General features: G+C 51.8%; 1 protein-coding gene across 1 annotated transcript in view; it reads right to left on the bottom strand.

Annotated features, from left to right (window-relative positions):
• Window positions 1–6,088: 6,088 nt before the first annotated feature.
• SLC2A1 (solute carrier family 2 member 1) overlaps window positions 6,089–11,423 on the bottom strand; it is a 28,792-nt gene continuing 23,457 nt past the window's right edge. Inside the window, exons 4-10 of the mRNA XM_004443143.3 lie at window positions 11,069–11,309; window positions 10,207–10,369; window positions 9,930–10,117; window positions 9,586–9,690; window positions 9,011–9,112; window positions 7,580–7,783; window positions 6,089–7,187 (exon numbers count right to left, since the gene is read on the bottom strand). Of these exons, the coding sequence (XP_004443200.1) occupies window positions 6,987–7,187; window positions 7,580–7,783; window positions 9,011–9,112; window positions 9,586–9,690; window positions 9,930–10,117; window positions 10,207–10,369; window positions 11,069–11,309 (1,204 nt within the window). The 3' untranslated portion in view covers window positions 6,089–6,986. The remainder of the gene's footprint in view (window positions 7,188–7,579; window positions 7,784–9,010; window positions 9,113–9,585; window positions 9,691–9,929; window positions 10,118–10,206; window positions 10,370–11,068; window positions 11,310–11,423) is intronic.

The raw sequence follows: 11,423 nt of genomic DNA, 5'->3' as shown, positions 1-11,423 counted from the left end.
TGCTTGACTTCTTTGTGTCTCAATTTGTTTAGCAATAAATGGAAATAAGTGCTTCTTTTCTGGGCAGAGTAATAGGAAATAAGATGGGGTTTCTCTCTTGATTTGATTGCAACGGAGGCAGCTAAGTCATGATGGAAACAGGAGGTTGAGTGTGGGTTATGTTGGTGGCCTGACTGCAGTTACCTCATCTATACAGTGGGCATAACAATAATAGTATCGACCTCCTAGGGTGTTTGTAGGGCTCCAGAGTATTAATATATGTCATGGATTTAAAACACTGCTTGACAAATAGCACTCACCACCTAACCACCAGCTACCACTGGTGTTAAAGATAGAAACTTGGCCACCAGGGATCACTGTGGCCGTAAATACATGTACCCTCCAAGCAGAGACAAAGGAGAAGCTTGCCCTCACCTTGGCTTCCTCTCAGAAGGCATTTAGTTTGGAAGATTAGCTAGCCATAGAATCTTGGCCAATAGAAGGCAGAGCTTGAAGATATGACAGGGATGGAGAAATAAAGTGTCAGGAAATAATAATAGCTCCTAAGTTTTACCATTTTTATGGTCAAGCACTACATTAAGAGTACACCAACTTGGTCTTGTCTAATCCTCACAGTTCTCTGGGGCAGGTATTATCAACTGTGTCCCATGTCTTAGCCTCCACTCCCACATCTGTAAAGAGACAAAAAAAGTGATGAAGATTTGTGCCTAAGCAATATGACCCAGAACCCACACTTCTCACCTCTACCCTCACTGCTTCTTGAGGGTCTACCACTGAGAACCAGATGTCAAGGCTGTGAGAGGGACTGAGACACACTGTAACTACATCACAACCTGCACTAGGGTGTGTGGAAATAAACTATAAGCCCTGAATACTTTGATGTGCCTTGTTTAAAATTAGATTTTAAACCTTGGGCCACAAGTGTCTATGGTATGTCATGAGAAACTGTGAGTGAAGCCTGTTAGCAAAAGCCCTTTTGAAAATACAAAGCACCAAGAGATCTTGTACTCCTTGCTTATAAAGAAAGGAGAGAAGTGAGAGAATATTTACCTACCAGTTTTTATAGTTTAAGTTAAATCTATACTTATTCTTTCTACTTATTTCTATCTTAGAGAGCAACTGAATTTCAGACTCCTTACTAGAAAGGGCGATGAAACTCTCGAACTAGTCACAGGTTTGTTTTCCTAATTATCTTCCATGAGTGTTGTAACCTTACAACTGTACTTTTATATAGAAAACTATCTATGTTGAAATGTGAGGAATTGTGTTGGGCCCCACAAAGGTGTAAAATATGCCATAGGAAGTGGGATTTGCTCACCAACCCTACAATAACTAACCTGCTGAACATAACCACTTACAATTAACACAAGTAAAATAACAAAACTGAGAAGTCTCTTCTTACATTAAAAAAAGCAAAACAAAACATAAAGTCCTCAGGTGATCTACAAGGCCCGACAGGATCTGGCGTCCTGCCACCTCTCTGACCTCATCTACCTGTCACCCTGGTCCAGCCACGCCGGCCTCCTGGTCGTCCGACACACCGAACACGGTCCCACCTTTGCATCTTTGAACTCGCTGTTCCCTTGACTGAGATGTCTTTTGCCCCAGAAACGTGTATGATTTGCTCCCTTACTTCACTCAAGTCTGCGTTCAAATATCACTCCCTCAGGGAGGCCTTCAAATTATCCCATCTAAAACCTACCCATTCATCCCTGCCCTCACAGTCCATCATCCTCTATCTATCCCCTTAGATTGCCTTTTTTTTCCCATAATGCAAATCACCATCTGACACTGTATTATACACTTGTTGATTGCTGACTGGGTTTTGCCCATCAGAATGTAAGCTCCATGAGAGCTATGCTGTATGCGTACGCTGTACCCCAGCCCTGCAATGAGACCTGGCACCCAGTCGGCACTCAGTAAATGACTGAAGTGAAACTAAAGAAAAGATTTGAGGTCCACGACAGGAAACAGCTTGCACTGGGAACCCTGTAACAGGTAGTTTAGGAGATGCCAGAGATGACCTTGAGCATGGAAGAGACCCCTGGGAATTCACAGAAATCTTGGGGGTGATTTTCTGAATGGGGTGGAAAGGGGAATATGGAGTAACGCCAGCTGATACCTGCACTACACATACATTATCTGATTTCATCTTAATATCACAACAGATGAGGGGACTGAAGACCGGAAAGGTGAAGTGACTTAGCCAAGGCTATTCAGGTAAGTGGCAGAGCAGGAATCTGAAATCAGCTCTATTTGACTCTAGAAACCATGTTCTTTCCATACACCACATAGCTTAGGAGAAAGCTTGGCAAAGAGTGTATGCTCAGTTAAGTAACAGTTGAAGGGATAAACAAATGCTTTGTGGAGAAAGTGACAATTTGGTCTTTTTGAGATCAAACAGCCTTTGAAAGGCAGACCAGGAGAAAGAAGGAGCTTGAACAAAAATTTTAGGGTTAGACAGGGGAGGAGCTGTCCAGGGAACACTGAGTACATCGCTTGGCTGGATCTTAGGGTGTCGAAGGAGTGCATTGGGAGATAAGGTCTCAAAGGACCAGAATGTGAAAGATCTTGACTGCTAGGTTTAGGAATTTGGGCTTTACCATGAGACAGCAGGGAGCATTAAGCCATAGAGTAATGTGGTCAGCCACTGCTTTAGGAAGGTCATTCCAGGGTGCCATGGACAGGGTTACCAACGGATTTGTTGTAATAGTCCCAGTGAAAGGTTATCGCCAAAGCAATCTCTTCTCTCTGAAACCCTGAGAGGTTGAGGTTAAAACCTGCCCTGACCTAAATGTTTACACAAAAGCCCCTAGTTGGCAGCAGTGTCCCAAGGAACCGATGAGCCAGGCCCCCAACTAGGAGCTTCTCCAGCCAACTCCTTAGGCTGTGATGGGATGTGATCACCTGGTGGAAAACAAGAGGAGGTGGGAGGGCAATCTGTATGGAGAGAACCCCAAAGGCCTATAGGGAAGGGAGTACATGGAGGTCAGAGGACAGAGTGATGAGTGTCTGGAGGATGGTTGGGGTGGCGTGGGGACAGTGCCGAGATGAGTCTGCATCTGAGAGAAAGAAACTGATGGTGAATGGTCTTGAGTTTCTGGGCTGAGGAAGCTGGACGTTATCCTAAGGGAAATGGGGACCCAGGGAAGATCTTAAGTAGGAGAGAGACGCGACTAAATCTGCGTTTTAGAAAGACCACCAAGACTGCAGTGTGGAGAATGAGAGGAAAGAGACAGGAAGTGGGGAGGACAGGGAGGAGGAGCTGCAGTGATCTTGGGAGAGATGATGAGTGGCCACACAAGGGCCAGCAACTGCAATGGACAGAGAGGGTTAGATTTGTAGGAGATTTAAATAAATTTCATAGAATGAGACGGGGGCATTAAAAATGTAGTTTTGAGGGGCTGGCCCCGTGGCCCAGTGGTTCAAGTTCTGCACGCTCGGCTTCAGCGGCCAGGGTTCCCGGGTTGGGATCCCGGATGTGGACCTACTCCATGTCAGCCATGCTGTGGAGGCATCCCACATGCAAAATAGAGGAAGACTGGCACATATGTTAGCTCAGGGCTGATCTTCCTCAAGCAAAAAAAAAAGAGGAAGATTGCCAATGGATGTTAGCTCTGGGCGAATCTTCCTCACCAAAAAAAACCCACCAAAAAAACCCCCTAAATATAGTCTTGACAGAAGAGAATGAATGTTTTTTCCGTTATTAAATACATTCTGAATTGTTGGGTTTTCTGCCTAAAATCACACTGGAAGAACTCAGATTGTGGAACTTTGAGTCTAAATTCTAGTTCATTCATTCAATAATCCTGACCAGTCTGTGGTGGGAACTGGGGACAAAGGGCTCACTTAGCAGTCGCCTCCCCAGTCTGGTGGAAGGACAGTCAACTCCTGTACAGTGTGGACAGCGCTTTGATGGAGGAAACAGGATACCGTGGGGTCCAGCGGGGGAACCTGATCCGGAAGGTTTCCAGGTAGAGGAGACTTTTAAGCCCAGGATATCAGATAAAGGATCTCACAGAACAGTCAGTGAACTTAACTTAGCCCTGGAAAAGAAGGGGACCTGGAAGGAGCGTCGTTGTCTATTCACCCCTTTTCGTCAAAAACCGTAGACGTCACCTTATGCGCCACAGGTAGCCCAGGTGAGCTACACTCCCCAGGGGCCCGGCGCTAACAAAGCCACTGCAGCTCGCTCTGGGAGCGAACGCACCTCCCAGACTACCACGTGTACAGCGTCCATAAGAGCCGGGGCCGGGACCAGAGCCCGCAGCAGCCAGGCTGTGATTGGAGGAGGCCTGGAGCCCGCCCCTCGCCAGCCCAAGAGTGCGGCTCTGATTGGTGGAGACACCACATAGCTCCGCCCCTCCTGCGGGGACAGAAAATGAGGCTAAGGATGTGGGTGCACGATAGCTGAGCCGGGCGTGGGGCATGGCTGTTAGGGTCTGCGGAGGATAGAGGGTCGCTCCGGTCCCGTCTGCACCCGCGGTGGACTGCTGCCCATAGAGAAAAGGCGTCAAGGGACCGGAAGCTGTGCCTCCAGGAGCATTGTGGGCCACGGCTGGGGCGGGCCCGGTCTCCCGGCGCCTGCGCGCACCTCGTAGTTTGGGAAACGGCCGGCGCTCTGCACGGTGGTGCGATCCTCGTGCGGGGAGGGAACCGGGGGGTGAGCTCTGGGGCCTTTTCAGATCCGCGTCTGGACCCTTGGCCCGGGGTAGGGGTAGGGTGCCGCCGGGCTCTGCCCCGCTTCAGCGCTTCTGGCGCGCGGACGCCGAGCAGCGGCACGGGCTCTGCGCGCCATCTGCTTTGCACACTTAAGCTCTGGTCCCTGGTGCGCCCCTCCCGTCCCATCCCCACCCCACTCTTGTGTCTTTTCCAGTCAGTGGGAACAGCCGCCAGGGTGCCGGCATAGATTTTAAGAGCCCCGAGTGCAGCCCTGGCACCCCGGGCTCCTGACTTTCCTTTTTGCGCTTCCCCTCCGGGGGAGCCCCCGTGAAGCTTACCGAGAGAACTCCTTTCAACAGAAGCTTTTTTGGGTACACATAAGGCTTCCTCCGTCCCACTTAACCTCCCACTTGACCCCAGCCCTTCTCTGACCCTCACTCCTCACTTGTGAGGTGGGGATGGATAACTCCTCAGATTCTTTGTACCTAATGATAATACATATATTCACTTCCATTTACTAAATACTTCTTTTCCCTTCTCACTCCCTCCTGAGAACCTCTTCATGTCAAGATTTTATAATTTTGCCTGTGCGCAGTTATGAAGGCTTCAACAGGCAAATTACCGCCACCACCCCCCCCCGCCCCCCGCCGTTTCGACCGCTGAGCCTCTAGGGACAAATATCCTTGGTGCTTTATTACATCAACTATTTTCTGAGTGCTCGCTGCGTGCCAAGCCCTACATTTAGTGCTGAAGACCCAGCTGAACCAAATCGACTTCTTTCCGTATAATGCCACAGGAAAGGAACAGATGAAGTGCTCTTGAAATTCAGGGGTGAGAGATGAGGGTCAGAAGTCTTTAGAGAGGAGGCAGTAACATATAAGCTGGAACCAGAGGGCATTTCCAAAAGAAATGTGTGGGAGAACATAGCTTGACAGCTCACTGGGCCCATGAAATGAACATGGTTCATTTTGCTTATATGGGGGTCGGGTGGGGCTAGGGAGTAGTTGGGTATGGGATAGGGGTTGTGTAGTATAATTGCTAAAAAGCAGGGGTTTTAGCATATTTGCTGTGAGACTTCAGGCATATAAGCTCTCTGAACCTGTGAAATGCATATATAGTACTTACCTCACATTCAAGATAATGCATGTCAAGGCCTGGGCATCAAGGCCAGCACATAGCTATCATTTTTTGAATACCTTCTATCATATGTGAAGGAAAATGGGAATGCCTTGAATGCCAAGATATTTAGATTTTCTCTGGGTAAGAGGGATCATACAGATTTTTGAGCCATAGAGGATACTGATCAGAGGTGCTTGGAAGGGACTGGATCTCAAGTCAAAAAGTCTAAAGCCACTCTAGCAGCTGCTTCTCTCCCACTCCCATCCAAATCTCCCTACCCTCAACCCACAAGCATTTCAAAACCATGTTTCTAAAAACCAGCCATTTATATCTGTTTAGGTAAGTTACAGAGGGAGTAAGGTGGTGTATTTACAAGTTGGTTTGTCCAGAAATACTATAACTTAGTGTCTGTATTTAATATTGACAACCAAAAAAATATATATAAATATCTTCCATCTATACACAGCAGGGCAGGAGTGTCCGTGTCTTCTTGAGCAGTGAGTTAGCCTCCCGGCGGCCCTCCTCTGATAGTGATGGATCGTCTGGCCCTCAGTGCAAAGGAGGCTAGAACCTGGCAGCCCATTCTGGCCCTTCCTCTCTCCTCCCTGCACTCCAGTGCTTCCAACTGGTCTCAGGCAAGGAAAGCCTAATTTGAGTGGTTGGGTAGGAAGAGATAAGAATGGGCAAATCCTGATGGAGCCTGACCACTAGGGTGGGGAGATCCAGGCCAACAGAAGGGAGTGGCCAGAGCCACCTCTTGAGTAGAAGCCTCATAGTTCATAGTTCGTAATTTGATTAGTGTGTCCTTGGTCACGGGTCCAGCCCTACAGATTAGCTTGGTGAAGAAGGCAAGTGTCTAGGCAGGGCTTGGTCACCACGCTCCGGCACTGAGCCATTCAGGGTGAAGCCTGGGGGGTGGGTGCAGGAGATTCTGGCTGATAAAAAAATAATAACAAAATCAGTAATAAAAAAAATTATAAAATCTGTTGCTTGTCTGAATAGATCTGAGCAACAGTGTTGCTTTTGTTAAAATCCTGGAGCCAGTAAAGTCCTGAATATTCTTCTGGACATCATTGCTGGCTGAAGAAGAGCCCCAGGCCCGGCCCTGCTGAGATCTGTCAGTTTGGAAGTCTCATCCAGCTGCCTGTGCTCTGAAAGATACTTGGGGCTGCCAGGAGCAGGCCGGGCTGGTGGTGTGGGGCGCCTCACACTTGGGAATCAGCCCCCAGCGGGTGGAACAGCTCCTCGGGTGTCTTGTCACTTTGGCTGGCTCCCCCCTGCCGGAAACCAGAAGCAATCTCATCGAAGGTCCGGCCTTTCGTCTCGGGAACTTTGAAGTAGGTGAAGATGAAGAACAGAACCAGGAGCACAGTGAAGATGACGAAGACATACGGACCACACAGTTGCTGAAAGACACAGACACACTTGGTTGAGTCCTGACCCTACATCCTGGTTGTAGGACCTTGGATACATCTCTACCTCTGGGCCTTTGATCTGAAAAAGGAAGTAACCACCCCCAACCCAGGAGGGCTGGGATGACAGATGCGACTCTGCCTGTACCTGGCAGGTCACAGACTCCAGGGAGTAGTTCCCACTACAGAGCAGTATGGAGATAATTCAAAGCTGAGGAAAGAACCCTGGACTTGAGGTTAGGATTCTTAGCTGTGTGACCTGGGCCTCTGAGCCTTAAGTTCCTCCTCAGCGTGATTCCAATGAGAATAGCTGGGGGAGCACTCTGCACAGCACTATGGCGTCCTGCATGTGAAATGCTGAGTAGGGAGACAATGGGGGTTCTCACCTCCACATACTGGAAGCACATGCCCACCAGGAAATTTGAGGCCCAGTTGGAGAAGCCAGAGACAGCAATGGCAGCTGGGCGAGGACCCTGGCTGAAGAGTTCAGCCACAATGAACCATGGGATGGGGCCAGGGCCCACTTCAAAGAAGGCCACAAAGCCAAAGATGGCCACAATGCTCAGATAAGACATCCAGGGCAGCTGCTCCTGTTGAGGACAAGAGAGAGGAGGAAAGTTAGATTGGGCTGTGATAGAGCCTCAGAGGAGAGAGAAACTGCAGAGGCAGCCAGCCCAGGGCAGGGCTAAGGGCTCTGGGCTGGAAGGCAGGAAGCCTGGGGTTGATCCTGGATTTGCAGTGTGACTCAGGTACCCTGCAGTGGGTCTCAGTTTCCTCATCTGAACAAAATGATCTAAGTCCTGCAGTGACTGTGAGCTCGAGTCTACCCTCTGGAATGGTAAAGTGGTGTGCATGTAGGAAGTGCTAAGAGGAGGTCCCTGTGGTCCCTTGGCTCTGGCTGCAGAGCCGTTGGCCTGCAGCAGGAGGATGTGGAAGAACATTCCTGAGGATGAGTGTTAGAAGGCTTGTAAGGTGCTCTGCTCAGGGCTGGCACAGAGGAGGCCCCAGGCATGTGGTTCTGTACAGAATCATTCTCCTTGAGGAGGCCACAATAGAAAAGTTACAGGCTTTGGTTCAGATTCCGGATCTGCCGCTCATCACGTGCCAGACGTCTCGGCAGTCACCAGACTTTCTAAGCCTTAGTTCAGCTGTAAAATGAGCACACGAGTGCTTTTCTTGCCCTGAGGTTGGACAAGTGAGTGTTCATGCATGTGAAACACCTGGCACAGGGTTATGACAGAGGTTACAGGCACAGGCGTGGGGCCAGCAGACCTGAGGTCCTTTCCCAGCTTCGGCCTTTATCTGCTGCGTTACTAACCTCATGAAGACTAGGGTTCCTCACCTGTGAAATGGGAGTACTCATTGAACTACACCTGCCAATCATGAGAACTGAGCGAGATGGGGCATGTTTCCACGCCTGTGGTGAGGTAGTGAGGAGGGCAGTACTTTCTAGGGCAGTTCTGAAGATGAATTGAGGCTACAGATGAAGACCTGGAAAGGTTTAATATTGGGCAAAGCAGCTCCCTGGGGAGAGGGAACTTGGGGTCTGGGGCCAGAGGTGCTGTCGTGAGAAAGCCCCAAGCAGGGAGGAGCCAGTTCAAGACAGGAAGTGAGGGGGCTGGAAGAGACAACCTAAGGAGCCAAACGGTCAGGTCGGAGCCAGGAGAGCACGGAACCAGGGGGAAGGCAGCGCCCCCCGCCCGGCCTCTGGGTGCTGCTGGCCAGGTTGGGGCTGAGCCAGGCACTCTGGGATCTGAAACCCATGTGAGCTTTCCACCCACCCCCTGCCGCCTCACCCCGAGAGTGTGGCAACTCACCAGCAGTGCCAGTGCGATGGTCATGAGCACAGCACAGCCCGCCATGCCACCCAGCCCGATGAGGTGCAGGGTCCGCCGGCCGGCTCGTTCCACCACAAACAGCTGTGGGCAGAGACAGTGTCAGTGCCACCCCTGCCTGGTGCCCCTCTGAACCCCTCTTCCCAGAGGCTCGCCCCAAGTGCTGGGAAAGCCACATGGCACTGCAGAGACCGAGAGTAAGATGGTATCACCTCCTCCCTGGGGCTTGGCTTGGGAACCACATAGGATCCAGAGGAGAGAGCTGGCTCTAGAGCCCGACAGCAGTACAGAGTGGGAGAGCTGGCCCTGGAGAGCCAGACAGCTGAGCATCCTGGCTGTGACCTTGGGCGAGCCATTGCACTTCTCTGAGCATCAGTGTCATCAGCTGTTTGATATGTGTAATGAACTTGACAAGTTGTTGAGGATGAAATAAGATAGCACTTATGGAGCATGTGACACAGGCCTGGCCCGCAGTAAATGCTGCCATTCGGTCATGAGGCCCTGAGGCTGAGCTGGACCCTGGCTGTTGACTGGTGGGGGCAATGACGCAGACTCACCGACACGACTGTGAAGGCTGTGTTGACGATGCCAGCGCCGATGGTGGCATACACAGGCTGCTGCACCCCCGCCTTCTCAAAGATGCTTGTGGAGTAATAGAAAACCTACAGGACAGAGAAGTCGTTGGGGCTCAGCCGGGCCCTGCCCCTGCCTCTATCCCAATGGGTGCAGGACACAGGGTGAGTCAAGAGTGCAGGGGACACTGCACAGTGCCCTTATGGGTTTAGGTTCTAAGGGAAAGCTTCTCCTTTGGCAGGGGCTTCTTAAGTTAGGGATCTGTTCGCAGCACACACTTGACCAGAGTTTGGCTGGGGCCCCGGGAAAGGGTGTGTGGGGCACTCACGGCGTTGATGCCTGACAGCTGCTGGGACAGCTGCAGCATCACGGCGATAAGGATGGGCTGGCGGTAGATGGGTGAGCGGAACAGCTCCAGGATGGTGACCTTCTTCTCCCGCATCATCTGCCGACTCTCCTCCTTCATCTCCTGCAGGTCGCGGGTCACGTCTCCCGTCCCACGCAGCTTCTTCAGCACTGTGGGGACCGGAGGGAAGGCGGGGGTGGCTCAGCGGGAATAAGGCCAGGGCCAGGGGCTGGGGAGCAGGGCAGGGTCTCGCCCGTACCACTCTTGGCCCGGTTCTCCTCATTGCGGTTGATGAGCAGGAAGCGGGGGCTCTCGGGGCAGAAGGGCAGCAGGATGCACTGGATCACGGCTGGGAGGAAGGTGATGCTCAGCAGCAGGGGCCACAGATCCTCGGTGCCCATGATGGAGTCCAGGCCAAACACCTGGGGAAGCAGGGCAGGGGGTGGGGGAGGGTGGCCACGAGTGCCCTCATCTTGGCCCCCACTCCAACCACGGTGGCCTTCACCTGCTTTGTGTCAGCTGCTGCTTTAGAGGAAGGCCTCCAGTAGTTCTGGAGGCTCTGCCACTAAGATGTGGCTTAACTTCTCTGACCTTCAGTTTCCTCATCTGTGACAAGGGGCAAGTAGGACCTACTTTACAACGTTAGTGGAGGACAAATGGCACAACTACAGATGTGTCCGGCACAGGGCATGGGGGCTGCTCCTCTGCCACAGGACGATTTTAAGGATGGGGAAGGGAAAGCCTCCTGGAAAGAGGATAGTCTATCTATAAAGGCCTCAAGGCCTGGAGGCGTGGAAGAGCCCGGCATGCTGAGGAAGCAGTGGGCTTCCCTGTGGTTGGATCCCCAAGGTGAGAGGAAAGGACACGAGGCTGAGTGGGCTGGGACGAGAGGGTCAAGTCATCTGGACTTGCTTTCCTGCCAGGGAGGCCCTGGGAGCACCGTGAGTGGTGGTGTGTTCTCTGGGCCCTGTGCCTAGGATGTGTACCATGAGGCAGGCTGTCCTTTGCAGGGTTGTGGAAGGCTGAAGTCTAATCAGGGGACTGTCTGGACACAGGCCCAAGATTCACTGGAGCTGTGGGGTGGAGGCAGAGCTGGGCGAGCAGACCCTGCCCCAGCTTACCTGGGCGATGAGGATGCCAATGACGACGCTCAGCTGGTGTAGGGTGCCCAGGGCCCCGCGAAGGGCCGTGGGGGACACTTCCCCCACATACATGGGCACGAAGCCCGTCGTCAGGCCGCTGTACACACCGATGATGAAGCGGCCCAGAATTAGCATCTCAAAGGACTTGCTCAGTTTCGAGAAGCCCATGAGCACAGCAGACACGAAAGCCAGCACGTTCACCATCAGCATGGAATTCCGCCTAGGGGTGGGGTCACCGGTCAGGTGGGTCCCTGGATTCCCCCCAGACTCCCCAGGGGCTGGGTCCTAGAGAATACCCTGGAACAGGCAGGGAACTCTCCCCCATCTCCCACTC

The sequence above is a fragment of the Ceratotherium simum genome, chromosome 22 (assembly GCF_057802395.1).
Source record: "Ceratotherium simum simum isolate JZ-2026a chromosome 22, ASM5780239v1, whole genome shotgun sequence".
Lineage (NCBI taxonomy): Eukaryota > Metazoa > Chordata > Mammalia > Perissodactyla > Rhinocerotidae > Ceratotherium > Ceratotherium simum.
This window is presented reverse-complemented; position numbering and strand designations above follow the sequence as displayed.